The sequence below is a fragment of the Ictidomys tridecemlineatus genome, chromosome 4 (assembly GCF_052094955.1).
Source record: "Ictidomys tridecemlineatus isolate mIctTri1 chromosome 4, mIctTri1.hap1, whole genome shotgun sequence".
Lineage (NCBI taxonomy): Eukaryota > Metazoa > Chordata > Mammalia > Rodentia > Sciuridae > Ictidomys > Ictidomys tridecemlineatus.
This window is the reverse complement of record NC_135480.1, coordinates 141,144,361-141,157,133: the sequence shown is the minus strand read 5'-3', so window position 1 is coordinate 141,157,133 and position 12,773 is coordinate 141,144,361. Positions and strand designations below refer to the sequence as shown.

At 39.7% G+C, this 12,773-nt stretch overlaps 1 protein-coding gene across 35 annotated transcripts in view; it reads right to left on the bottom strand.

The window, feature by feature from the left end:
- Trpm3 (transient receptor potential cation channel subfamily M member 3) overlaps positions 1-12,773 on the bottom strand; it is an 819,042-nt gene that overhangs the window by 110,365 nt on the left and 695,904 nt on the right. The window contains exon 11 of one of the 35 annotated variants that reach the window (XM_078047539.1): positions 10,005-12,345. The exons of the other annotated variants lie outside the window; for them this stretch is intronic. Coding sequence (XP_077903665.1) covers positions 12,302-12,345 — 44 coding nt within the window. The 3' untranslated portion in view covers positions 10,005-12,301. Of the gene's footprint in view, positions 1-10,004; positions 12,346-12,773 lie in introns of those variants that run through there. 35 annotated transcript variants of the gene reach the window in all.

Below are 12,773 nucleotides of genomic sequence, written 5' to 3'. Positions count from 1 at the left end.
GATTTAAAAATTTTAAATTTCGTGATAAAATATTCACAGTTGTCCCTCCTTATTCATGATTTTGCTTTCTGAAATTTCAGTTATTTGAACTCAATTTTGGATCAAAAATATTAAATGGAACATTCTTGAAATAATTCATAAGTTTTAAATTACACACCATTCTGACTAGGATGATAAAATCTCATGCCACACTGCTCTGACCTGACCAGGACATGAATTGTCCCTTTGTTTAGTGTATCCACACAGTGTATGCTATCTGCCTGTTAGTTATTTAATAGAAATCTGAGTTATCGGATCAACTGTCACCAGTATCATAGTGCTTGTGTTCAATAACTCTTATTTTCCTTAATAACATCCTCAAAACATAAGAGTTAGTGATGCTGGCAAATGAGATGTGCCAAAGAGAAGCTATAAAGCGCTTCTTTTAAGTGAAAAGGTAGAAAAGAAAACAACGTGCTGAAGTTGCTATGATCTGTGGTAAGAATAAATCTTCCATTTATGAAATTGTGAAGGGGAAGACGTGTTAGTTTTGCTATTGCACTCAATTACTAAAGTTATGACCACAACGTGTGATGAGGTTCAGTTCTTTGATTTCATGGAGTTGAGGCCGGGACACAAAAAAACAGTGTAAATAATAAATAATTGGGTCGGACTGGGAAGGTGGAAGCTAATTTGGGTCTGGGAAGACAGAGGCTGTTTCTGAGGGATTGAAATGCAAATACTTCCAGGGCCTTTCCCCCTGGTCCCCTCAAGCTGTTGCCAAGGTTACCTGCCTACAGGAAACTGTTCCTTCCCAAAGACTGTTAATGAGACACACCCTGAAAGGCTACTTTCCCCAACCTTTGGACTCTTTGGCCTACCCTTTTGGGGATGTGCTAAGAGGGGTACCTGACAGAAAGAGGAGAGAAGAGAGGCAAGATGATGGGGTGGTGGGGAGGAGGAAATGAGAACAAAGGAATTCTAAAATGTATAAAAAGGAGAGGACACCCCCACTTCCAGCTCTGGGGGTCCCTTCTCCGCAGAGAAAGTCTCTCTCTGTTTTATCCTTTAAATAAAACTTGCTTTCTAGGCTTGCCTCAGCATTCCTTGGGTATTCAATCTTCGTATTGGGGAAATGGAACTCAGCCTTGATTGATTTTCATCACGGGCAGTATCAGAATTACAGAGGGATTTTTATCACATCATCAACCTAAGAAGGGTGCATGTACTGGGTGTGGTGGCACACGCCTGTAATCTCAGTGGCTCAGGAGGCTGAGGCAGGAGGATGGCAAATTCAAAGCCAGCCTCAGCAACTTAGTGAGACCCTAAGCAACTTAGTGAGATCCTGTCTCAACATAAACAAATTAAAAAGGGCTGGGAATGTGGCTCAGTGGTTAAGTGCCCCTGGGTTCAATCCCGGGTACTAAAAAATACAATTAAAAAATAAAAATGCATTTATTACAATATGATATTTAGAGACAGAGAGATCACATTCATATAACTTTTATTACAGTGTATTGTTATGATTATTCCATGTTATTGCAAGTTATTGTTGTCAGTCTCTTATTGTGCCTAATTTATAAATTAAACTTTATCATAGGTATGTAGGTATAGAAATAAACAGTGCAAACAGGGTTCTGCGCTGTCTATGGTTCCAGGCATCCACAGGGGTCTTGGAACACGTCCCCCACAGACAAGAGGGGACTACTGTATTCATTGTTCATCTGTTCCCCAGAAACATTTTTGTAAAGAATATTATTCTTCTGTTAATATGCTTCGCTTTTTTGTATTTTTTTCCCTTAGAATCTCTCTGTATGTAGCCCATGCTTATCCCTTTTTTATTATTTATCATTTAATGAGTTGGGTTATAATGGGCCCAGGGTACTATTCCAAGCTAGTTATTATTCACAACTGGAAAGCTTTCTTCTATACTCCTGCAAAATCAACTCCTTCCTGCAAGCATGGCTTAGCTGCATAATTCCTGTGTAGCCCACCTCCTCTGTTTCTGTGTACTGAGTCAGGGTCTGTAGGGACTCCTGCCACCAGGCAATTCACTCTTCTTCTGGAACATGCTGTTGCAGACAAAGGCGGGAATGTTGCTTTTTAGGGTGTTCCTCACAATCAGGAATGGTATTTTGTTGGTGCTCTGGAGGACTGCCATGGCTGGTTTTTCTCTCCTCGGTTTTTGCCCCTTCCTCCCACACAGCTCCTGTATACATAATATTTTGGAATATATTTCCTACTTTCACTAGAAATGCAGGTCTTTTTTTTGTTGTTGTTCTCCGCCCCCGTGGCTTTTTATTTGTTAGTTTTTGAAGCTTTCTAGAAGAAGAAGAGAATGAGGAGTTTCTGTAGCTGTGGCTACACCTGGTGTAATGACTGAAGTACTCTGCAGGTAGAAAGTGTCCTGATTGGACAATGTTAGGACTATTGCTCTGCCTGAAGTAGGGAGGATGCATAGGAATATGGGCAGTAAGAAGCAGGATGGGGCTGGGGATGTGGCTCAAGCGGGAGTGCACTGGCCTGGCATGCATACGGCCCGGATTCGATCTTCAGCACCACATACAAAGATGTTGTGTCTGCCGAAAACTAAAAAATAAATATTAAAATTCTCTCTCTCTCTCTGTCTTTCTCTCTCTTTCTCTTAAAAAAAAAAAAAGACACAGGATCTTCCTTCAAGAAGCCACTAAAATCAATCAAATAAAAAGTCCTGAAAGCCTAATGGTGCCAGCAAAGGGGTGTGGGTGAGGATAGAAAGGACAGATATTGTGGAGGCAAAAAATGCCCAGAATTAGCAAAGCGTTCTCTTGCACAAAGGGAGGAAATACTAAAGGGAGGAAATATTTGACGAAGGCTTTGAGCCTGGAAACCTGGAAGGAGGGTGTTTTCAAAAACAGAAATGGGGAAACCAGGAGGAAACCAGCTCTTGGAGAAAAGCATGTTTGTTTTTCTTTCTTTCTTTTTAAAGACAGTTAATCTGAATTTGAAGAGCCTACTGATTCCAAGGGAATTATCCAGTAGGATGTTAGGAAAGGGGACCAAGGAGGGAAATGGTTGAAGGCAAATCTGGAAGTTCTAAATCACATTCACGTGGATGTGATGGTGGAAGCCATGGTTCTTCTTTGTACTTTGCAGAAGGCAAAGTCGAGCCATAGGAGGTTCTGCTCAATGAGACAGAGAAGTAGTCAAAAGGCAGAATACTCGGTGTCTTTGACTACAAGGAGAAGTAGAAAGAAAGACAATTACCATCATATTGAGAGAGCCAACTACATGCTAGGCATTTTACTACCATTACTGAATACTGAAAATCTGTACAGGAAGAACTTTTCTCCTTTGCTAATCAAAATACAGACTCAGAAGTTGAGTAACTTTAGAATTTGGCTTCAGAATTGATCTTCCCTCAAAGTAGCAATGAGTTGCAGTAAGAAGTGGGTAAAGTCAACATGCACAAGTTGCCGAGAGGTTCAGGAAGATGACCACTGGGGTGGACAAGTGTGCAAGGTGTTTGGGACCATGCAAAGCGTAGGGGTAAAGCAGGTGGGGTAGAATCGAGAAAGTAAGAATGTGCAGTATGGCAGGTGAGCAAGTCAGGAATTTACAGTGTGGGGGAGAAACACTGTGGAAAAGCATAGTGCCTTTCAGAGTTTAATGGTTAAGAGGTGGAAAGGAAGGTGCTACCTTGAAGAGAAGAGCCAGGATCTTCATAGGTGACAAAGAGCCATTGAAGAGGGGGACACTGAAAATGTAAAAGGAGGGGGCAAGTGCATGATGGACGAGGACCTGGAGAAGGAAGGCATTGGTATTAGCCAGGAAGAGAAGTCTTCAGCGTGCAAGAGCAGAGTGGGTGAAGGAAAGTAGGATTCATGAGTGAAAAACATGGCAGGAAGGGAGCTGATGGAGCTGGATATTATACGGAGTACCAGAAAGGACCATCAGCTGAGGGTGGGAGGGGGTCCCGGGGACCTGGGAAGAGTGGAGAAAAGTGCAGAATGTCAGAGAACAGGACTTAAAGAAGAAAGAGGTTGCAGAACAGAATTTGGGCCCATTTGAGGTAAGACATCACAAATATGTCATGGCACTCCTGGGCACACATGGTTCAGAGAGTACTTCCTTGGGGACTTGAACATCAGTGTGTGGGGGGAGTTTTGTTTTGTTTTGTTTTTTAAATACCCTGAGAGTTGATAAAGACTTCAACATGTTGTAAATTGAAGTTGTGATGGGAACCCCTTTCTTGTGAGAGATGTGAATAAAAATGTCAGGGATCTCATTTGACATGGATAGTTTAAGTGGGGACTTGCTTGAGGGACTGAGGCAGGGATGGGGGCTAGATGTGTTGACCTTGCGATGTTCACAGCAGCGCCATAATTCTTTAATGTAACGGGGTTGATGCTGCCATGTCTGTAATAATGTTGAGGGGCATTTCTTCTTGTTGGTATCTTTGTCTTACCTAAAGAATCTTGTCTGGATTAAATATGCTTCCTAGGGATCAGATTTATATCTATCCATTTACTTTATTTGTAATAAATGTGACAGCTATGTGCAATAGGGTCTCCGTCAATGAAAATCCATCCATCCTTTCATTAAAAGACACCAGATGCCCTACCTACATGAAGATCATTAAGGTGGAAGGAAACTGGATGACAGGCCCCCTCCCACGGCCCAGGTTGCTAGGATACACCTTCACTCATCTGCCAGGGAGGAGACACTGTCTACCCCATGCGCCTCCCTTAGGAATGTGGCTGCTACACAGAGAAAAACCAAATTAAAGGCAGGAAATGCACACACACACACATTTAAGTAGATGAAGTCTGTGTGTAATTTATTCTTTGCTCTATTTTCTTTCCTGAATGATAACTATTTCTTCTTGGTAAAAATAACTTTAGGTGAATCCCAGGAGAAAGTTAAAAGGAATCAGGAAAAAGTGAATTAATTCTAGCGGAAGAAAATCCCTTTGGGATTCTAAGAGGCAAAACAGGCAGCTGAGTGAAAGAAACTGTTTGAAGGAAGGTGAGGGTTTTATTTTTGGTTTATCTTTGGTCAATAGGAAGATAATGATAACTAACATTGCTTTCATGTTGTGTGTCACGTACTGTGTCTCAGTGTTGATATACTGGATTCTCACCACAGTTTAGAAGGTGCCATTATCCCCGTTTTACAGATGAGCAAACCAAGGCACAGAAACTGGTCAAAGTTGAAGTAGCTAGGAAATGTCAGAGATCAGATTTGAACCCAGGCATCTGGTTTCAGAGCTGAAATTCTTGGTGTCTTTCTTTTACTGATTCTGGGCTTGAGACAAAGAACCGAGACAGCCTTTTGGGAAGGGACCTGGATTCCTAATTTTTTTATTTACTCAACCAATTTTATGAAACTCCAATTCTCTGCCAGCCTTTATTGTGGGCACTGGGGAAACAGGGTTCCTACTCTTGAAGGAAAATTAAAAATTGAAAAAATGTGTGCATATATATATATATATATATATATATGAATACACACTCTCACACACACATATGCATATATACATTTTTTTCTCCTTTGGGTTCTATTAGTGGTATTTTGTTTTGGATAGAATCCTTTGAAGGCTTACTTAATATACTATGAGAATTTCTGAAATGATTCAAAATGAACTCGACACTCATTTTCCTTGGAATAGTGAATACTGGTTCTAAAATGGTTTCTACCCATCCCTATCAGCCCTATTTATTTCAAACTTTCCATTTCAATGGCTCTCTTTCCCTGATAACGATAACTATAGTTCTCCACTTTAAATCAGCATGCTGCAAAAATAATACTTAACAAAACAGCAAATTTAGGTAATATTTATTATATATACATATATGTTTTTCTTTTTTTAATATTTTGGAGATTTCTCCTTTATGAAAGTACTTAGCACTCCTCTCTTAATTAGGAATTTGTATATGCAAGTAAAATATGCAGTTTGAGTGATAGTTTATAAACACATTGTAAAGGTTATTGAGGGGGTAAAATGATGTGGGGACAAGATGAACCCTGTTTGGGCACTGTGTGCACTATTTATTTGGAGGTTCTCACCTTTAGTAAATAAGATTTTTTTTTAAATGTATGTTTTTCTCAGGTTTAAATTGCTCTGAGAAAATAATGGGCATATGATATATTTTGTAATTCTTCAGGCTGTTTATTAGATATACTGGGCCTAGATTTATAGGCAGCATTCTGAACTCTAGCTGAGCATTTCAAATGTTGTTTCCATAATAAAATTTCCCTTAGGCCCAGGAGTCTTCCATTTGAACCTTTGTAGTGTTTTTGTTTCCATTTTAAGGTCTGTACTCCTACCATATTTTAAAACTGTTTTTGGCATCCATGAAGATTTTGCAGCAAAACAGGTGCTCCTGGGATTTGGTCATTTCTCCCTGATGTTAGGCCTGACCTCTATTGGCCTCTTGAGAATGGAAGGATATTCCAGCCAGATGGCAGATGCCTGGCTCAATCTTAATTTGTGTCAGGTGACCCTTTACTGGATAGCAGATGAGGAGAAATTATACCTATGAGTTTAGAACAACACCTTTGCGTCAAAGACAAAGAGCATTGAACTGAGCTATCATATGTGATGGCTTGGGAAATTATAATTCTCTCCAAGATTTAGTTTCTTCATGTATAATACAAAGTTTATAATATCTGCCTCAAAAGATGGCTTTGAAGATTAAATGGGATAATAAATGGAAGACAATACTTTGCTAAAACACAGTGCCTTACTGTGTGTGTGTGTGTGTGTGTGTGTGTGTGTGTGTGTGGGTCAGATATTGGGGATTGAATCCATAGGCCCTCTACCTCTAAAAAACATCCCCAGCCCTTTAAAAAAATTTTAATTTTGAGGCAGAGTCTCATTAAGTTGCCCAGTTTGGCCTCAAACTTGAGATCCTCCTGCCTCAGCCTCCAAAGTAGCTAGGATTATAGGGCATGCACCACCATACCTGGCTTAGTGTCTTACATATTCTTGACAATAAAATTTACCAGGTTAATAATGATAATGTAATAAATTTACCAAGTTAATGATTCCCTTATCATGCTCACACTCCTGGACAGGCTAGTTACCAGTTATACTATTATTATGGTTTCTACTGTGCTCCGTGTGAATGACTAGTTGTCAGTGAATTTTCATGAGACTTCCTATATAGTGAAGCAGTCAGTGTTAGAATTAAGTACTGGCACTTCCTAAATTACCCAGGGCTTATGTGCATGGCTATCAGGTGAGGCTCTCTGACAGAGCTTGTGGAGTCAATCAAATGCTACTTTCTCATGAGGATTTCTCTTCAGACTTTCCCTTGAGTGAATGAGTTGAAGCTTACAGGGGCTAAGATATACATATGATAAGGTAGATCTAATGCATGGGTCTGAATTTAGATGCAGATACTATATTTGGATTTTAAGAGTGTGATTATTTTGTAGCAATGTAATTTAAGAGGGCTAGGTTCATATTTGTGCTCTGGTATCCTAGATCATGGACACAGGGGATTCTTCTTCTTTTTGTTGGTGTATTAAAATTATACTTATAAAAAGGTACACTTATACATTGCTGGTGGGACTGAAAATTGGTGCAACCGCTCTGGAAAGCAGCATGGAGATTTCTCAGAAAACCTGGAATGGAACCATCATTTAACTCAGTTATCCTACTCCTTGGCATAGACCCAAAAGATTTAAACTCAGCCTATTATTGTGGAGTTGCCACATCACTGTTTACAGCAGCTCAATTCACAATAGCTCAGCTATGGAACCAACCTAGGTGCCTTTCAACATATGAATGGATAAAGAAATGTGGTATATATATATGCAATGGAATATTACTTAGCCATAATGAAGAATGAAATTATGGCATTTGCCAGTAAATGGATGGAACTGAAGACTATCATGCTAAGTGAAATATGCCAATCCCCTAAAACCAAAGGCTGAATGTTCTCTCTGACATGTGGATGCTGACTCACAATAGTTGGTGGTGGGGGCAGAGGGGGAGAAGATGGAGGTTCACTGGATTGGACGGAGCAGAGTGGGGGGGCAAAGCGGGGAGATGGGAATGGGAAAGACAGTAGAACAAATAGGACGTAATTTTCCTATGTTCACCCATGAAACTCCACATCTTGTACAACTAAAAAATGGGAAGTTATGCTCCATGTATATATGATATGTCAAAATACATTCCACTGTCATGTATCACTAAAAAGAACAAATAAAAAATAAAAAAAATATTTATTAGTGGTATTCACTAGGCTGTATTTGTATCAGAATGTTAACATATTTTAATCAGTCTAATTCCCCAATACCTTCCCTTTCTGGGCATCCTTAGGAGCCTTCCACCCCAATTAGGAATGACACTTTCCTGAAGGCTCCACAGTGCAAAAAATAGGACATCACTCCGAGGCTCTCTAGTGGAATCTGGTGCAAGGAGCTGGTGGAATGGTGGCGTCTGACCTGGTCAGTTACGTTGGCCCACGGCTCCTCAGAGAATGGAGGCTCCTGTTCCTCTCAGGACTGTGTGTACCTGGAGAGAGGGCTGGGCTACCTCCCTCCCCTGGGTCCCTTTGCTTCTTAGCTACTGGGTCTAGGGATGACAGGAAGTAGTAGTTAAACTTTGTTTTGATTTTTCTCTGTTTATCAGGGCCGCTCTTTGTGTGCAAGGTCTACTCACTTTGAAGAAGTGTTCTTGGTTTCCTGTTTGGAGCTGTGGTATTAGACTTTTATGAACCCAAACTACATAAAAACCTCGCAGTTAAGTATTTAAATATGAACCTTGTCCCCTGGTAATATTTAAGGAGAGTTTCTACAGTAAATAATGCCACGATTTCCTTGTGTTCTAACAACATATGCACAGAGAAAGGACAAGTGAAATTATATGGTTCGTGATTAATCACATTGCAGAGCACTGTGTTATTTCCTCCTTTTTGCCAACATACCTAAATGGATGTGTCTTCTTTACTGTGCCCTTTGTGCAGTAAATCAAGGCAACACTTCCCAAGTCTCTTGTTTCTGTTTCATGCACAATATACAAATCTGAGAATCCTGCTATTAATGTAAGAATAAGGGAGTAAAAGAAAAAAATCTAGAAATTTGTCAGGTTATTCTGCTTATGTGTGATTCGACACAAAGGAATTCATTCACATAGGTAGGTTAATGAAATATAACTCTTCTGTATTATCTTTTTTTTTAAAAAAAATATTATTATGGCTTTATTTTGATTATATCATAGTATTTACCTTTGGTTTTTAAATATATAATTTAAGTACTTTGAAAATGCTATTCTAGTGAAATACATTAATAGTCAATAATCCAATGATTTCTTAAACTAAAGTGTAATTTACTATCTGAATACTTACTGACTTTTTCTAATGAAAACCTTCCACTACTTATTTAATTAGCTATCTTTTTTTTCATTTTAATTGTTATACATGACAGCAGAATGCATTAACATTCACATTAAACATATAGAGCATAATTTTTCAAAACCCTGGTTGTACACAAAGTAGAGTCACATCATTTGTGTCTTCATGTATGTACTTAGGATAATGATATACCCAAAGGACTTAAAAATAGCATACCACAGGGACACAGCCACATCAGTGTTTATAGAAGGACAATTCACAATAGCTAAACTGTGGAACCAACCTAGATGCCCTTCAGTAGATAAATGGATAAAGAAAATGTGGTATATATACACAATGGAATATTATTCAGCATTAAAAGAGAATAAAATCATGGCATTTTCAGGTAAATGGATGGAGTTGGAGAATATCATGCTAAATGAAGTAAGCCAATCCTCCAAAAAACAAATGCTGACTGTTTTCTCTGAATTAAGGATGATGATTCAAAATGTGGTTGGGAAGATTAGATGGACTCTAGATAGGGCAAAGGGGAAAAGGGGAAAGAGAGGAAGGGAGGGGGCACGAGGGCAGGAATGATTGTGGAATGAGATGGACATCATTACCTAGTACATATATGAAGACAGGAATGGTGTGACTCTACTTTTTGTATTGTGATTTTAAAAAAAATTTAGTTGTAAATGAACAAAATATCTTTATTTATTTTTATGTGGTGTTGAGAATTGAACCCAGTGCCTCACACATGTGAGGTAAGCTCTCTACCACTGAGCCACAACCCCAGCCCCTGTTCATTCTTTAGTAGCATTCCATAGACACCTATGCTCTGGATTTCTGAGACATTTCCTGGAATTATCGCATTGATGATTTCCTATTTTTTGGTTCTTTTTTTCCTTCTTGAACTCATTCTGTCTCTTTTTTTTTGACTACCAGCCAACAGAGGGACCATATACTCTATTTTTACTAATGTTAAATGCAGAGTAGACCCACCAATTCCTCTGAGATTTGCTACTAAAATAATAAGTCTCATCACCCCATCCCTCTCTCTGCTGAGGCAACCACTGCACTTCTTCTAACTGATTTTTTGGCCCTCTGTGGTAGCTGGTCTTTCAAGATATTTTCCCAGGAATATAGATAGCTCCCAGGACTCAGGCTCCTGTGATAGCTCTTCCCATCCTGAATCTGGCTGGTTTTGCTGCTTTGCAGTAGCTGCTGAAGTGACGTCATGCCAGTTACAGGCTGGAGCCTTAACAAGGTCTGCCAGCTCCTGCTTTTGCCTCCTGTTACCTTAGATGATCTTTCCTCCTCTTCCAGGGGGTTTTCAAAACTTCCTCACTTCCCTCCTGTGTGGGAGCTCCTGTTTCTTGTGTTTCTTATTTTCTGTTTTGTTTATTTTGTTTCTTCTGTCATTCTGATGAAGCACATCCTACAGTTGTTTATGAAGAAAACTGTTTCTGCTAAGAGTGATTTTTTTAGTACCTCTGATAACTTTACTCTGCATTCAGAGGTGGCTGGTAGATTAAGTATAGAGGTCCACATTGTAAATACATGTTTTCCAGAATTTACAAGGAATTGCAAACCGCATGATAACTTCCTGCATTGTTAGAAGTCTAAAGCATTCTAGCTCCTGGTCCTTTGCATGTGACCTGTTTTCTCTCATTGGACACCCGTCCCCAGCGTGTGTGTGTGTGTGTGTGTGTGTGTGTGTGTGTGTGTGTGTGTGTGTATTTAAAGGTTTTTCCAACCTCCTGCTTGGAAGATCAAGCATACTGGGAACCAAGTGGGGGAAATGACAAGGGTCTTAGCATCCAATATGCAATAATTTATTTAGTTTCCTCCCCACAATCTCTTTCAGAACTGTGACCCAGCCCTCATGTAGCACCCATTGTCTCCTAGGCCAGAAAATCTGTTTTACTTTCTTCAGAGAATAACTCTTATCTTTTTGAGTGGAGAGGGCTATGAAGATTAGGGAAGAAGACATGGCTGTTTCTTAACAAAGACAACAAATACTTCTGTTTCCCCTTTTGAGTTTCTGGATGTCTCAGTTTCTGGGTCTTTTGAAGTGTAAGTCAGCTTGATACCAGCTTCATATTCAGTTTTCTTTCTTTTTTCTTTTTTTCTGTTCTGCTATTTTCTATTCTTTTATCTGCTTCTCATCTTCCAGGTCTAGAAATGATACATGTCACTTCCGATCACAGCTAATGGGTCATAGTCCTGTCTCATGGTCCCAACTTCTCTGCAAAGGAGTCTGGGATATTTAACCTGCTAGTATGCAAGAAGAGAAATAAGGGGGGTGTACAAGAAATATTGCTTCTGTCCTAATGCTTTTAATGAAGAACTCACACATTTGTTTTAGAGGGGTTGAGAGGAGAGTAATAGTAGATTCTTTGTTCAGTAGGTCATATTTATCTGGTAGTATGTCTGTACTTTGTCATGTCTCAGGAAAAGCTTAGGCATCAGTGATTGTCCAACACATGTAAAAAATGTGACAGTTATTAATATGTGGTACTGGCCACAGATGTTCAGAATGAGAGTAAGGGTTCTAGACTCAGACAACCTGGGTTCATGCCAGACTCTGTCAACTTCTAGCTGTGTGAATTTGGCCAAGAACTTAGCTTCTCTGTGACTCAGTTTCTCGCACTATAATTGTATCTGCTCCATTATGGTAGTGTGAGGAATAATGTGGTTAATACTAGACATAGTCAGTTCTATATTAATTGTTTTTGTTACATGCTAGGAACTACAATTCTCACTATTATCTTTATTATTAACGTAAACTATTCCTTTCAGAAATTGTGCTGCTGCCAATCTGCATGATTATGTAATTAAGACCAGGCAATGGTTCATTTAACAAATAATGCTGATTTGCTGTTCTCAATCAAGTCAAGAAGGAGAAAGTGTGATTCCATAGCCCTGCTGAGAAGCCTGCGGTGGTGAGCTCTTTATAAGCTGAGAGTTTCTCCGAAGCTTGGAGTTTCCAATTAACTTAGTGGACAGACCTCTGAGTGCTCCGAGCTCTGTCCTCCTGCAAAATCAGAGGTATGCCCAAGTCACCAAGTGAAAGGATGCTTCGTTTCTGTGTGACTACAGACCAGGGATGACCATGCCTGTCATTGGAACCAGCTGCTTGGTGTATGGAAAGAATAATGGGCGTGGGTATCTGCTGACTTGGATTCCAGTTCTTTCTTTATACAGCAGCAAGGGACTCTCAGTTTCCTGGATTTCTATGGCTCTACCTAGCATTAAAATTTTACTGGGAGGCAATCTAGTGGACATAATCAGAACCTTGGAAATCTACTAGGAATGGCCTAAGACTATAGTCTTGGGGGCTCTGGTGTCCATGGTCCTGGCAAGCACATAGGTATACACACTGCGTGGTTATGGCTATGATTATGGCTCTGGAGCAAAGGGCCTCATAGTCTCATCCCATGAAGAGGGACAGAAGTCCAAACC